Source organism: Kryptolebias marmoratus, linkage group LG15 (genome assembly GCF_001649575.2).
Source record: "Kryptolebias marmoratus isolate JLee-2015 linkage group LG15, ASM164957v2, whole genome shotgun sequence".
Classification (NCBI taxonomy): domain Eukaryota; kingdom Metazoa; phylum Chordata; class Actinopteri; order Cyprinodontiformes; family Rivulidae; genus Kryptolebias; species Kryptolebias marmoratus.
In genome coordinates this window covers 16,751,496-16,764,945 of record NC_051444.1, presented here as the reverse complement: position 1 = coordinate 16,764,945, position 13,450 = coordinate 16,751,496, and the positions used below count along the sequence as shown (strand labels likewise).

General features: G+C 41.9%; 2 protein-coding genes across 2 annotated transcripts in view; one reads left to right on the top strand and one right to left on the bottom strand.

Annotated features, from left to right (window-relative positions):
• Positions 1-654: 654 nt before the first annotated feature.
• On the top strand, positions 655-2,125 carry ss18l2 (ss18, like 2). The gene is made up of 4 exons (XM_017428696.3): positions 655-832; positions 1,007-1,083; positions 1,173-1,257; positions 1,347-2,125. Exons 1-4 carry the CDS (start codon positions 764-766, stop codon positions 1,398-1,400), a joined length of 285 nt encoding a protein of 94 aa, XP_017284185.1. The 5' UTR covers positions 655-763; the 3' UTR covers positions 1,401-2,125.
• Positions 1,692-13,450, bottom strand: part of garre1 (granule associated Rac and RHOG effector 1) — a 32,390-nt gene continuing 20,631 nt past the window's right edge. Inside the window, exons 3-14 of the mRNA XM_017428695.3 lie at positions 11,935-12,147; positions 11,176-11,316; positions 10,933-11,028; positions 10,609-10,770; positions 10,258-10,416; positions 8,420-8,517; positions 7,973-8,098; positions 6,744-7,825; positions 5,466-5,631; positions 4,091-4,228; positions 3,715-3,790; positions 1,692-3,632 (exon numbers count right to left, since the gene is read on the bottom strand). Coding sequence (XP_017284184.1) covers positions 3,285-3,632; positions 3,715-3,790; positions 4,091-4,228; positions 5,466-5,631; positions 6,744-7,825; positions 7,973-8,098; positions 8,420-8,517; positions 10,258-10,416; positions 10,609-10,770; positions 10,933-11,028; positions 11,176-11,316; positions 11,935-12,147 — 2,805 coding nt within the window. The 3' untranslated portion in view covers positions 1,692-3,284. The remainder of the gene's footprint in view (positions 3,633-3,714; positions 3,791-4,090; positions 4,229-5,465; positions 5,632-6,743; positions 7,826-7,972; positions 8,099-8,419; positions 8,518-10,257; positions 10,417-10,608; positions 10,771-10,932; positions 11,029-11,175; positions 11,317-11,934; positions 12,148-13,450) is intronic.

The window sequence follows — 13,450 nt, the reverse complement described above, 5'->3', positions numbered from 1 at the left end:
GGTTTTATTTGAGCGCATTTTATATAAAGTAAGAGGGGAAAAATGTCTCCCTGCCTTTGAAAATTGCAATATTGTTTATAATAACAAATAAATGCAAATATTTATCTTCAGAAATCTCTCTTCCCTGTTTGCAGTGATGTAAACAAAGTTTTACTGTGGCTTCTTTCAGATTTACCAAAGATAAATTGTTTGTATGCAAATTTTGGAAAGAAACAAAATTTAGAAAAGTAAAGTAAACTTCAAATTAAAATACTGGTATGTTACACTTATTTTTTTGTTTGTTTTTCTTACCCAAAACCTTGCATCTTCACATTGGTGTTTCTGCAGATATAGGTACTATCCTGTTCATCTTAGACCTGTCCTTCTTTCGGGGCACTATATTTTTAATTTATTTTACTTTTTGCACTACTAATTGGAGAAAAAACATGTTTAGTTTTATGTGAGGTCCTAATCCCAAGCAGCTGGGGAGAAATAAAAAATGCGCACCAAACAAAAACATGGGACTCAGGATATTAATGTAGTATTCTTTATATAACGAATCCCGACGACAAATAAAACATGATTTTATCAACAGCTGCGATTTTTGCTCTAAATTTGTTTCCATTTATTAGTTGCTGCACCTTAACTGTCCAGAAGATGGCTCTAAAGCAACAGGAGGAACATAGCCACCGTTTAATTTTGCCAAACGAAGAAGAAAGACCGGAAGCAGAATACGTGGTGCTGAGATGTAAATACACACGAGAAATCAACCGATAATGCAAAAATGTCGATCGTGTTCGTACCAAAGAAGCTTCGAGGAAAGGCGAAAATAAATCAGGAAACGATACAGAGGGTAAGACGCCTCTAACGAATGTTTAAGAAGCGACTAAAAGGGGTTGAGGCACGATTAGCAATTAGCCGCTAGGCTAATGTTTCGTTAGAACATGTTAGTCTTTTTAAAGTCATTTTAGATGATTTATGAAAGCCAAAATCACAGAGTTCGTGGGTGTCGTGTTGTTTGTTCCAGTTGCTGGATGAAAACGAGCAGCTGATCAGATGCATCACCGAGTACATGCAGAAAGGACGAGCGGTGGAGTGCGTTCAGTGAGTCAAGAATCCCCCCTATTCCCCGTCTCATCCGTGGCTCGTTTCAAGTCAGACTCCGCTTACTGTTTGTCTTTCCTGCCTTTCAGGTACCAGCAAATCCTCCACCGCAACATCGTTTATCTGGCAACCATAGCCGATGCTAGTCCTGACGACGGCCTGTCCTCCTCGCATGTAAAGACAAACACGGATCCTGAGCCTGAATGTTACATTTTAATTTGATCTGAGAGATTAAACTGAATTAACCCTGTTTGTGTTTCCAGTGTTTATCCAGCGCTTCAGCTCCTGCCATGAATGGACACCAGGGGACTTCATGACTACTTCTGCTCAACCCAAATGACTTGAAATTATTTATCACATTCCCACTTCACATGGATCATCACTTCTCATGTGGAGAGTTTTATCAGCTTTTTTTCCCCCTGTACTTCAAATAAACTTTATTTTTTTACACATTTGCATATTTATCTGCTTTTAGTCATTGTGTCTATAAGAACAACACAGTCTGCGTTTCAAAATGCTAGTTATTTTTATTTGTTTTTTTTTTTTGTTTTTGCATTGCTGGTACACTTGGAAAGAGTCAGTTGCCAGCTCAAGAGAACAAAAAGCAACATAAGCCAAGCAGTCCCCCTTCATGTTTTTTTTTTTTTAAATCAGGGCAACTCATTTTTTTATTATTATTATTTTCTCAATCTTTTATAGAAGCCACTAGTAAACCATTTTTACACAGCTGAGAAGCTAACAGTTACAGTCCAAGGTCTGTAATGATGTCTTAAAAAAGGCTGCAACAGTTAGGGAAATAACACAGACAAAAAGCAACAAACCCTATATTTTGATTGTGCAAAGCACAATAACTATAAAAAGATATATATTTATATGTATATACAGCAAACAAATCTCTGTAAACATGTTAAGTATGTTAGTTATCTGAAAACATGGTGTCATTTCATAAATACAGGCAACATTGGCATCCGCAAACATCACAAAAAGATAACATTCTGGGCTTTTAAATGCAGCCCATTTGCCATAGAAACCGAAGGAACAAGGGCTCATGAAAAAACACCCTCATCGCACAATGTTTTAGTGTTTAGCGTGGCATATTTGGTAACCTCTGTAGATGGTGTAGTTAAACTTTGTAGAAAAAGAAATGTGCTTTTTCACATATTGGGAGGTGGAAAATATGTTTTTTGTAATATGTCTACAATACTAACATACAGTTATGGTATAATATGTAAGAAAATACAAAAATAAGATTAATACTGTCAATAATCGTTCACAAAAAATATTGTATTAAACAAAACAAAACAAAAAAAAAGTTGGGGTTTATGGGAGTTAGTGTCAATTTGGAGCAAACGACCACTAATTAGAGAGATGGACATGAAGATGTTCCCTGGTGCTCTCATCCAGGAGGGTGTGTAACTTCATGTTTCAATCTCAGAACACCTCTTTCTTTTTATTTTATTTTATTTTTTTTGTCCTAGCACTAGCCATCCTCTGAACACCACTTTGGTTGGAAATAATAATCTGCAAGTGCTATCAATACCAACATGGCACATAGTTACAGCTATAGTTCCTAACTCTGGTCATGAAAAAGTAGTGTATTTCTCTCAAATATGCAGTGGCTTACTATATTTATGCTGAGCCTGCTCAAAGCCTCTCGATAAAAAGAACTACATATTTATATTTCAACTTTAGTCATCTTGCATGAGATTTGGCAGTTACAGCTATGTAGACACAGTATACTCGTTACGGGCAAAAATGAGAGCATTTCAAGTCCTCGCCCGCTCGTAATCCCCTTCTCCTCTACACACACAAACACACGGACAGCTGCAGAAGCAAGTGGGTGACGGCCGAGCACGTCTCCAGCTCTTGTCTGAGGAATACGTCAGCTCGACAGACAGAGAAACGACCACTGGGCTAACTGCTGCCAGCATGACACATGCACCTTTCATAGTTAAAACATGGCAGTTCGAAAAACTTCAAAATATTTTTTTTTTTTCCTTTTTTTTCTCGTTTTTCTTCAAATGGGGATGTCTGACATGGAAAAATATAGATACAAAAATGCTAAACCAGTGTGTATATGTTGCCTCTGAGGCTTTGAAACCTTCCAATTGAGTGGATGTGGACTGCGGTGGCTGCAGTTGGGCCCATTTCGAGGCTCGTGTTATCAAAGCTGCAGGTCCTCAGTGGCACTTCACCTTAGATCAGTACTGGTGAAGGTAGGAGGGCCTGTGCTCGTGTTTGAGGGGGAAGGATTTAAAGCCCTTGGTCATGGGTTTGTGTTGCTGCTGCTGCTGCTGCTGTTGCTGCTGCTGTTGTTGTTGTTGTTGTTGTTGTTGACTGAAGGGAAAGCCAGATGAGATCCCAGTGGAGGGCGGGCAGTCACTGGCAGTGGACCACACAGGAGACTGCAGCATCTGCATGGAGTCGCTCCACTGGGAGGAAGGAGGCATGTTCATCTGGTACAAGGAAGAGCTGGGATTGGGCATGGTGTTTGTCTGAGTGCTGTGCTGCCACGGTGCTTTCGGGGGCCAAGTTTTAGTTTTGCTGTCCTTTAAAGCAAAGTGACACATCAAATGTTAACATGAAGTAAGATGATGATGTTTCACTGCGCCGGTGGTGCTCATACTTTACCTGGTTATCATCACCAATGTGGTGTAGTGGCGGTGAAGGTAGGGTGCACACCTCTGGCTCTACACAGCTGTGTTTTCTGAGGAAAGAAAGTGTCATTACACGTCTTCAGAGCTCATGTGCAAAGCAACAATCAAAGTCAAACTCAAGTCGAGCTTCTTGCTCAGATGAGTTAAACAACAAGGCTCCGCTGAGCTTCAGAAACATTTTATGTAATATTTCTCAAACCTAAGAAGAGGCTGTGTCTGTGTGCTGAGTGAGGACGATATTAAAAACTAAGTGCTTGCTTTAAGTAATTACCAGTGCTGAGCCGTAAAAAAGCTGCACGGCAAGAACTGGACGAGACAAATTCAAGTCGGTGGAAGACTCTGGGACTCACCTCCTTTGTTTAACCGCTGCTACAAGGTCCGGCCCAGAAAACATGGAGAACAGGCTGTCGCCGTTGGCCGACGACGTCTCGTCACTAGAGCTGGCTGAATCCCCCTGATTGGCCGACCAGCTGCTGTTTACGGCCTCGCTGAGAAAGCAACCATAAGATGTGTTAGTATTTCCAACATGTTCTCTTAAAAAAAAAAAAAAGGTGTTTTTGTTTGCAACAGGGCCAAATGTATTTGATGATCCAAAACATAAATAAAACAAAAACAATTTCCCAGGATAGTAACATATTTTTTGTCTAGTATACAGATACAGGATCTTCCATTTCCAAGTAAAAGCTGTACTGAAGTGTCTAAGTGTTATATTACTTTTAAATAATCTTATAATCTTTACAACTTTAGAAGTGAGGTCATGGTTGTGATGCTCGCTTACCTGGACTAACCTGTAAGCGGGATGGTTTCTCACACTTTAAATCCACATTTCTGATCACAGTATCAGCCACAAAGACTAATTAAAACACAGCCAAACACGTTTGGAAACTATTTGTTTTAAGTAACCCTGCGTCAGTGCGACTACACAGCTGCTAACAATAATAATGTTTTGTTTTTAAACAGATCAGAACAGAGGCATAATTTGCTTAGGACTTCATTCATGATGAAGAAAGAGCTTTCTGTCAAGTACTTCAGGTTACACACATTTGGTAAATTTTCATATTTGTCCCAAAAGCGGGCAGGCAAAAACTTGCCAGGGCAAATAGCATCTTCAGTGTCACTTTGTTGGCTCTCCCTTTATCACTAAATTCCTCTCTGTCAAGTCTCTGTTTGCTTTGTTGGCATGATTTCCACAAAAAGAAAAAAAAAAAACTATTCACCGTTGCTGTTCAGGCTCCATTACATGTTGTATCTGCCACTCTTCAGCTTACCTGGCATCCGGACTTTGCCAACTCACTTTAACTTCAGCTTTTACATTGTTAAATGAGCAAGCTGGTTGATATATTATAGGTGCGATGTAAGAACTTATTCCAAGGCGAACAGCCTCACAAGTGAAATGGGGAAAAAAAGTTTTTGGCTTTTAGTTTCAAGCCCGTGGCTACGAGCATGTGTTGGCTTGAAAACCGTGTAATTGCTGCTAGAGATATTATCTGTAGTCTGGCAAAAGAGAGCCTTAAAATACGGTGACATCAGACACTTATCTAAATGGAACATAACAGATTATTGCACATTATGTGTTAACTACACAGTACACTGCATTTTGCTAAATTTCCTATAGCTGAATAAACAATGACACTGTTCTAATGCTGTTCATCTGAGAAAAATCCAGTTTGTTTTCTATCAGTGAGTTAATCAGTGATTAGGCAGATGGGCTATAAGGATACATACCCCTCACTATAATACTCTGGGTGGGGCCAGGTCCTGTGCTGCTCATCAGGCATTGGCCAGTTGCTGCGCGTGTTGCTGGGGCGACGGATGTGCTGCACCTGCCGTTTCTGCTGCATGGCTTGACTGACGCCGGCAACGTAACGTGCAAACTCCGGGTCAGAGCCAACTGTGCGTGGAGAGAGTGAATAAACACGACTGTGAGTTTCTGACACCCTCAGCTTTTCTCTTTCGCTCCCAGGAGCTCAATCCATTTAGCCAGACTGTCTACCGTAGCAGAAAAATCACAATAGCCGTAAGTCAACTCTGCACAATGGGCCTCGACTGCCATCAAAAAAAAAAAAAAAAAAAATGAGTCCGCTGCACTGTAAAAATAGAAACTGACAGAAGCTAAATTCAGCATTTTATTTTCAACTTGCAACTGCGGCGGCGTGCTGGAGAAAACAGCTGCTTATCCTATCTTACACTTTTTAGAATAATTGGATCAAGGTCTTAAGCTGTCTCAGTGGGTACAAGATGGTACATAAATACACACGATTACACTCAACTAATAACTTCACTCCATTATCCATTGCCTAGCAACCAAACATAATTACCATATGGTATTATAGTGCTTTTGTTTACGTAATGATCTTGCCGTTTGTGTATGATTTGCTCCTGTCTAGCAAACCCCTCAGTGTTCACTTATTATGATCTCTGCAAACTAATTTTCTTTTATGAGCCAAGAAAGATTTCGATTTAGATGAGGAACTTTTTTATGGGTCAGCAAAGCACCCACTGCAAACATTTCGATGCTTTCAGCTGGATTTTGCCGTTGCGTTAAGAACTCAGAGCAACAACAAATCTGAACGTTAGTCTCCGAACGTACCACTTGAATAATATGATATTGTTCATTTTCTATTTGTGCCACACGTGCCATCTTCAGGTCTGACGCCAGCCTCGGGTCAGTCTGTGTATATGTATAACCAAATATAAACAGATGTGCTGACAGGCAGTCTTTTTTTTTACAAATTCCAAGCCAACTTTAATACCCCAACATGTGTTTTTCTGTATATAACTTTTGTGTTACCATATGACTTTAAATCCCAATTAATAAAAATACACAATAAAATCTGATTATCGGGAGCAGACTGGAAACAGCTACATACTAAAATTACACTAAAGAAAATTGACTCTTGACATCCAGAAGATGTAAGAGATGCACATGTGTGGCTGGTTGCTGATTTCAGCAATTATGATACAGATGGATTGTTGTTGCCACGTATCAGAGGGTGCACCCACCTGCTGGGTCAAAAGACAGTGTGTCTCCCAGGACTCCAAACACCCCCTCGCTCTGGTCCCTGTTGGGCCAGGTATTGTTGCGAGGGCCCTGTGGCTTCTGGCCCAGCATGTCTGAGATGACACTGTCCATGTAGGTGCTGACCAGGCCCAGACTGTACAGGTCCGAGCTGAGGTCCGGCAGCCCCGGGGATCCCCACTGTCCAATGGGGCCTAGAGGTGACAGCCCTGCAGGGGGGGCTTGTGGCGGGGGCTGCTGCCCTGAAGTGCCAAGCCACTTGCTGGCCACTCTCTGCTGTGGTAGGACCTGCGGTGGGGTCTGCTGGGGAGGAAGCTGAGGAGGAGGCGCCTGCTGCTGAGTGATGGGCTGCAAGAGGTGCTGGTAGTACGGCAGGGCCTGCGGGGAGGACTGCTGAGAAGGAGGAGGGGCCTGTTGCTGCTGCTGCGGAGGTGGTGGTTGTGTTTGAGGCGGGGGCTGCTGCTTCTGCACCGATGGAGGGGGCTGAGGTTGTGGCTGAGATGGGGGCTGGAGGGCACTGTGAGAGATAGACTGGGAGGTTGGTGGAGGACCACTCGGGGGCTTCAGTTCAGCAGGGTTGGCAGAGGCCACAGAGTTCCTCCTCTTGACCAGGGGTGAGGCCTGCTGGGATTTGCCCATGTTGAATCCTGAGAGAAAGTCAATGACATCTTGCATCTCTTGGTCAGTGGGCAGGTTCATGCCCTGGTCTTCAGACACTGAGCCATTAGCCAGCTGGATTTGCTGGCTAGAGTCAGGGTTGCAGGACATACTGCCCATCTGTAGAATGCTCTGTAGCCTCCCGTCACTGTGGCCCAGGCTTTTGGCTTTATCCTCAGAGCTACTACTTGTCAGCATGCTGCGAGATGGGGTACTGGGGATGGAGTAGCTGCCTCCACTATTAGAGTTGGATGAGACCTTCTTGGCAAACTTGGAAGTCAGTTTAGATATTGTTTTTGGTAATCCACTGGAGGTCTTGGAGCTGGTGCCAGTGGGTAAGTCTATCTGGCTGCCGTAATCCGGGCTCTCTCGCTGCAGCTGGATCTGAATAGTGGGCAAGGCCTGCTCCCTTTGGTGAAGAGAAAAGACATCAGTTTGATCACTAAAATAAAATTAAGTTTTTTCCTCACACAACACTTGAAATTACAAAACACCTCAACTCTTGTTTTGTTGGAAAATGGAGTAGTTATTTATATTTACTTCTAATCCCACTTACTTTCTCTCCTTCCACCTGTTGATGTCAAACACAGCTGTGTACAGCACATCTACTAGTCCAAGAGTCTTCTCTGGGTCCAGGCTTCGCTGCAGCAGGGACATCGTGGCTGGGTCCTCCTTCAAACACCTGAACAACAACAAGAAAAACCATGAACTGGAACCTTTTCAACACAATGTCACAAAAAAGTGCTGGTGTGTAAAAAAAAAGAATCACCAATATGTTATATTCTTTAACACATCTCATTTGGACACAGACAAATCACCCCCCCACCCACCCACAATAGTGTAGAAATAACATAGAAATGCTTTAGTCCTTTTCAGTGAGTTGTGTATACGACACCTTCGGTTTACTCTGGTCACCAATCAAAATTACTTTTAAGCTGTTGTTTATTAGATTAGAAGACAAGAACGTTTAAGCTCCTCTTGGAAAACATCTTGATGGTCTCACCATGTTGAGGGAACCTGGACCACCACCTTGGATCCCTCCAGAGTGATCTGAGGAGCATAGGCCTCCTTGTTTTCAATCTGAGCTGTATCAACAACCACCTGTTGAGACACAAACACAACTTGGTGAGCATCTCCTGACAGAAGACCTTTCTTTTTGTTCCTTTATTTTTGTGCATTCTGCTTATGTTAAAAAAAGAACAGTATTTGCATACAATACCTATGATTTCAAATTACAGCAACAAAACTAATAATTGGCATACACAGTCGATGTCTTTATTTATGCAGAAAGTTTTAAAATCTACAGAGTGTAAGAAACTAGACAGAGGTCAAACACTTGCAGCTGATGTCTGGCATTAATTTGCCACTCAGCAGCAAGAGGCAAGTCAAGGTGAGGAAGCTGAATGCTTTCAATCAGCTAGTGACAAACCCGTGAACCTTCCTACTTGCTGAGAGCAAATCTATTCACAGGTTTTTTGGATGTGACCTTGGCTACCCATATGAGTTTGGTCACAGAAAGGGAGGGAAAAAGGGAGGAGTCCATTTCCTGGATTGCAGGAAATGACTATTGTTATAATAAGAACAGGTGTATCCTCAAAAACCCCAAGTTAGATTTTCTTTCCTTTTTTATTTTCAAGAAAGACAAATAGACAAACTGTCAGTAAGCCATATAAAAAATTATCCTGACCAAAATTACCTCCAGGGCTGGGATGGGGGCGTGAGAATGTACAGCAGTAATAAAAACAACGACCTCATTGCACTCTAAATCTAGAAAGTAGAATGATCATAAACAATCACCAACACACTGTCAGTGTTTCTTAACACTTATAAAAGAATGGAGGAAATAGTATTGGATTTTTTTGGAAGAGTTATATCAAATAAGTACATCAAAGTAAGTATATCAAACAAGATTGTGGCCAAATATGACCGACCTTGTCTATCATATCCTATTTGACACTTACATGATTTTTTTAATATACATATAATTGTCAAATTATTAAATTGTGACTAAAAATCCTGTTTTGTGAGGTGAGGGTATGAAGGGAATTGATGGTAATTAATACTTCAATAAACATAGATACTGAAATGACCATGTGAGGAGTTTTACTGCCCTGCATGACATTGTGTGTATGAGTAAACACGTTTTTTTTTTTTTAAAGAATGGGGAATTTATTATGTGTGTGTGTGTGTGTGATCTATTTTGAGCTGAGTGGTGATAGGTTCAGATAAGGAGCTAATGCAAAGCGCCCATTCATCATTCAAGGCTTGTTTTACAGTTAACATTGTGCTGGATAAGAACACTTGGTTTTAATATACAAAACAGGGAGACCACACAAAAGAAAAAAAAAACTGTATAAACACACTGGTGTTACTCTAAAGAGACTCCTGCCGTGGACCCTCCCTCACTGTGACTCTCCCTTTAAACAGTGGGGGGGTGGGGGGTGGGGGTGGGGGGCTGTTTGCAGACACGTTCAGGCAAGACTATCCTTCACTCAGATGCTACAGGAATGTTTTTTTTCCCCTTTTCTGATTCCATTGGTGTTTGTTTACACCAATAAGCCATGAAAAAGATCTGCTCCTCTGCGTTATAAATCTAAATGAGAATGGAATGCAAGAAGCCAATCCCTGAAACACACTATTCAGTATCAGGTGTGAATAAAATAGGACATGCACTAAAACTGAGACTTAACTAGACCAAATAAAACGCACCTTGAGCTGTTTGGTTCTCAGGATGTAAACATCTTTTAAAAGATATTTTATAATATATGTTACTTTACTCCATCTGTCACTTCTCGACCACTGGAAACCACACTAACCTTCCAATTGAACATTTCCACTTACCAGACCAGCCTGGGCAAACAGCAGCTGGACAGCTGTCTTGCAGGCTCCTCTCCAACTGGATGGGCAGACCTGATTGAGGACCTCAGTGACTGGAGAGTCGTCCCTGGGGGCCATTCCGTTCTGACCCAGCACCTCCTTAATGAGCTGCAGCATCGTGTGCTGCAGATAAAACATGGAGGGGCATCAACCAATCAGCCTGCTCTGTGTTTATTAATGTTCAACTACAGAAATGAGTAAACAAAAACAACTAAAGCTTTTATTATTTAACATTAGTAGCAGAGGTTACAAAATTATACCTTTGGCAACAAACTCACAATTAAACAAAAAACTGTTTTGATACAGAATATATACCGTTTTCAGTTTGAGGTTTTCAGCTGCTGACTCGTTAAAGGACACTCCTTTGAGGAAGTGTGAGCCGATCTGCACAGGGATGGTGGGAAGCTCGCACTGGATGGGTTGGGAGGTGGTCTGCATCCTGCCCGCTTGCTGAGCCTCAACATCACTACAACAGCCCTGTTCACACACAACAACAGTCCGAACACATCAATGACAGACCACTGGGATAATTACCTACAAAGAAGCATTTATTAACCTGCTGTGGTGACATTTGTTTCCACTTTCGTTTCCTAATCTTGCAAGTTTTTTTAAGTTGTCAAGTAGTATGGATGAACCCACCTGTAAGGCTTCTTCCACAGTTTTGGGGTTGTGGTGAAAACCCGCCTTCAGTGCATACTCCCTGTGGCCCAGGCTTTCTAGTGCTGCTCTATAGGCCTGGATTGAGAGGAAACATGAGCAGCAATGTTAGAACATTACATCTTTGATCTTACTCTATTAACAACCAATTATGTCAAGGGTCTTTCTACATCTTCAGTAGCTTCCCAGTTGTAACCAGGCTTGATCAATCCATTGAAACTGTACCTGTAATGCACTGTCAATTTTCATGTTGAGCTCCTTCAGCTGGTGTTCGGGGATGGTGGTGTTGTTGGAGCAAAAGAGCTGCTGAACCTGGATGCCTGCCAGGCAGCCGTCCCGGCCCCTCTCTCTCAGCCTTGCTGTGGCCTGAAGACACAAGAGCACACAGCAGAGTTCTGAGATGGAGCGGCAAAAAAAACACTACAAGAAAAACCTCGCAAGTAATACACGAACTGCTAAATTAGAGTTTGCACTTCGTTATTCTTTGTTTGCATGGACAAGTACTAGGTAACTTAATTTTTACCTTAAATGACCTCAAAAATTGTGTCAGTTCTTTTAGGGTAATTAGAAAAAAAAAACTAAATGAGGGGTGTAGCCTCTGAAATATACTCCATCCTACATGCAGGCCCAATTTCCTCTAGGGCAAACACTTTACATGCCAGGTTTTAGCAGATCAATCAACCCACTACTCTCCTCTTTGCGTCTCTGTATACAACAGCGCTCAAAAGGCTGCCAGAGACTGATTAGCCTGAGGATTAGTAAGGTCCTTTATATGGGTTGAATTGGAGGGGGTGCAGTCATAGCAACACAGGTTTACAGATGAGCTACGGCTTAGCAAAGAGGAAAGAGGAAATTGTGGCTGGAAATCATACAGCTTGCATTTCTCAGGAATGTTTAACAAGTTGTTTTTTCACATCCCGCTGACAGGGCCCGTGTTTCCAAGTCCCGGGCCTGGAAAAGGCCTGGGGTTATACAGCTGCATACCTGAGCTGCACCTTTCCATGAGCGAGAGGCTTCTTCTAGTTCCGTTAGGAGCCCGAGGTCAGAGCTTTGGGAGCGGGCGCTAGCGCAGCGCTCTTGAGCCTGGGCGAGAGCCTCCGCCAGGCAGGACTGAGCCACAGGCTGGACCTTCTGCAAAGCCTGTGACAGAAACTGGAAATGGACCTGCATCACCGTGACAAAGCACCGACCCAGCACCTGCAGAGACAACAGAAAAAAAATGATCGTCACAACAAACTACAAGGAATTGTAGTTTTTAGAGTAGCTGAGGGAGAACTCTTAAAGACACCAAAAATATGGATACGCTTGGAGCAAATAGGCTCACATGGTGCTGTGACTCATCAATAACCAACAAATGATCCTCTTTGTGATTAAACTGTGTATCAGGTGATGACTGGGTGCCCTGCTTCTTGAGACATTTCCAAGAATGCTCAAAAACAAAGGTTCAGAAACCTAAACAACAACAAAATAATTACATTTTCCTTTCTCCGTGTGAAGAACAACAAAAGTGATGAGTCTTGTTCTGTTTGTTTGTTTCAGACAGTTTCGTTGGTTTGCTTTGCAGGATATTAACAAAAATGCTTTGAAGACCTTTCTGTGCTTTTGTAAAACAGTGCTCCACCATTAAACTGCTGAGTCATCTATCACATTTGACCACTAGAACACATGACAGTCAGAAGACTGTCATCTGGCTACTCCGTACAATGATAAGAATATGGATTGTTCAAAAGCACATCTTACTCAGGGAGGACTGCCTATTACAGCCTAACCAACAACTTTATCTAAGATACACAAACACTATTTACTTTTGTCAATATTTAACTTGATTCCTTGTTTAGCAGAGCAAATATCATAGAGGGTCATGACTTTCAATTGGTGGACCGCAAAACTTATAAAACCCTTTCAAAATAAAAGAGCTTGCCTGATCTGATTTCAGCTTTCCAAATGCATGTTTGCAGCTGCATTTGTGGTGAATTACAGTCCTGCTTAACATTATTGGCACCCCTTCATGATTTGCATAGCTGAGTGAATATCTTCAGAAATAAATGGAAATGTTCAAAACTTATATCAGCAGAATCTTTCAATTTCAGGTCCAAAGTAATTTAACAAAGACAATTACCATTTCAACTTAAATATTTTAATTCCAAAGGACAAAACAGAAAACCAGCATGTGCACTAATATTGACACCCCTCTTTAATATTTGGTTGCACAGCCTTTGGCAGCAATGACGGCCTCCAAACGTTTCTTATATTCATCTATAAGCTTCTTGCACTTCTCGGGTGGCATTTTCTCCCACACTTCTTTTGCAATATGCTCAAGCTCTTGTACATTTGCAGGGTTCCTTTCGCCAATGGCAGATTTCAGCTCCACCCAAAGATTTTCAATTGGATTGAGATCAGGACTCATTGCTGGCCATTTTAAAACAGTCCATTTTTTCCCTTTCAACCAGGCCTGTGTGCTTTGGGTCGTTGTCTTGCTGGAGGACCCAGGATCTTCGCC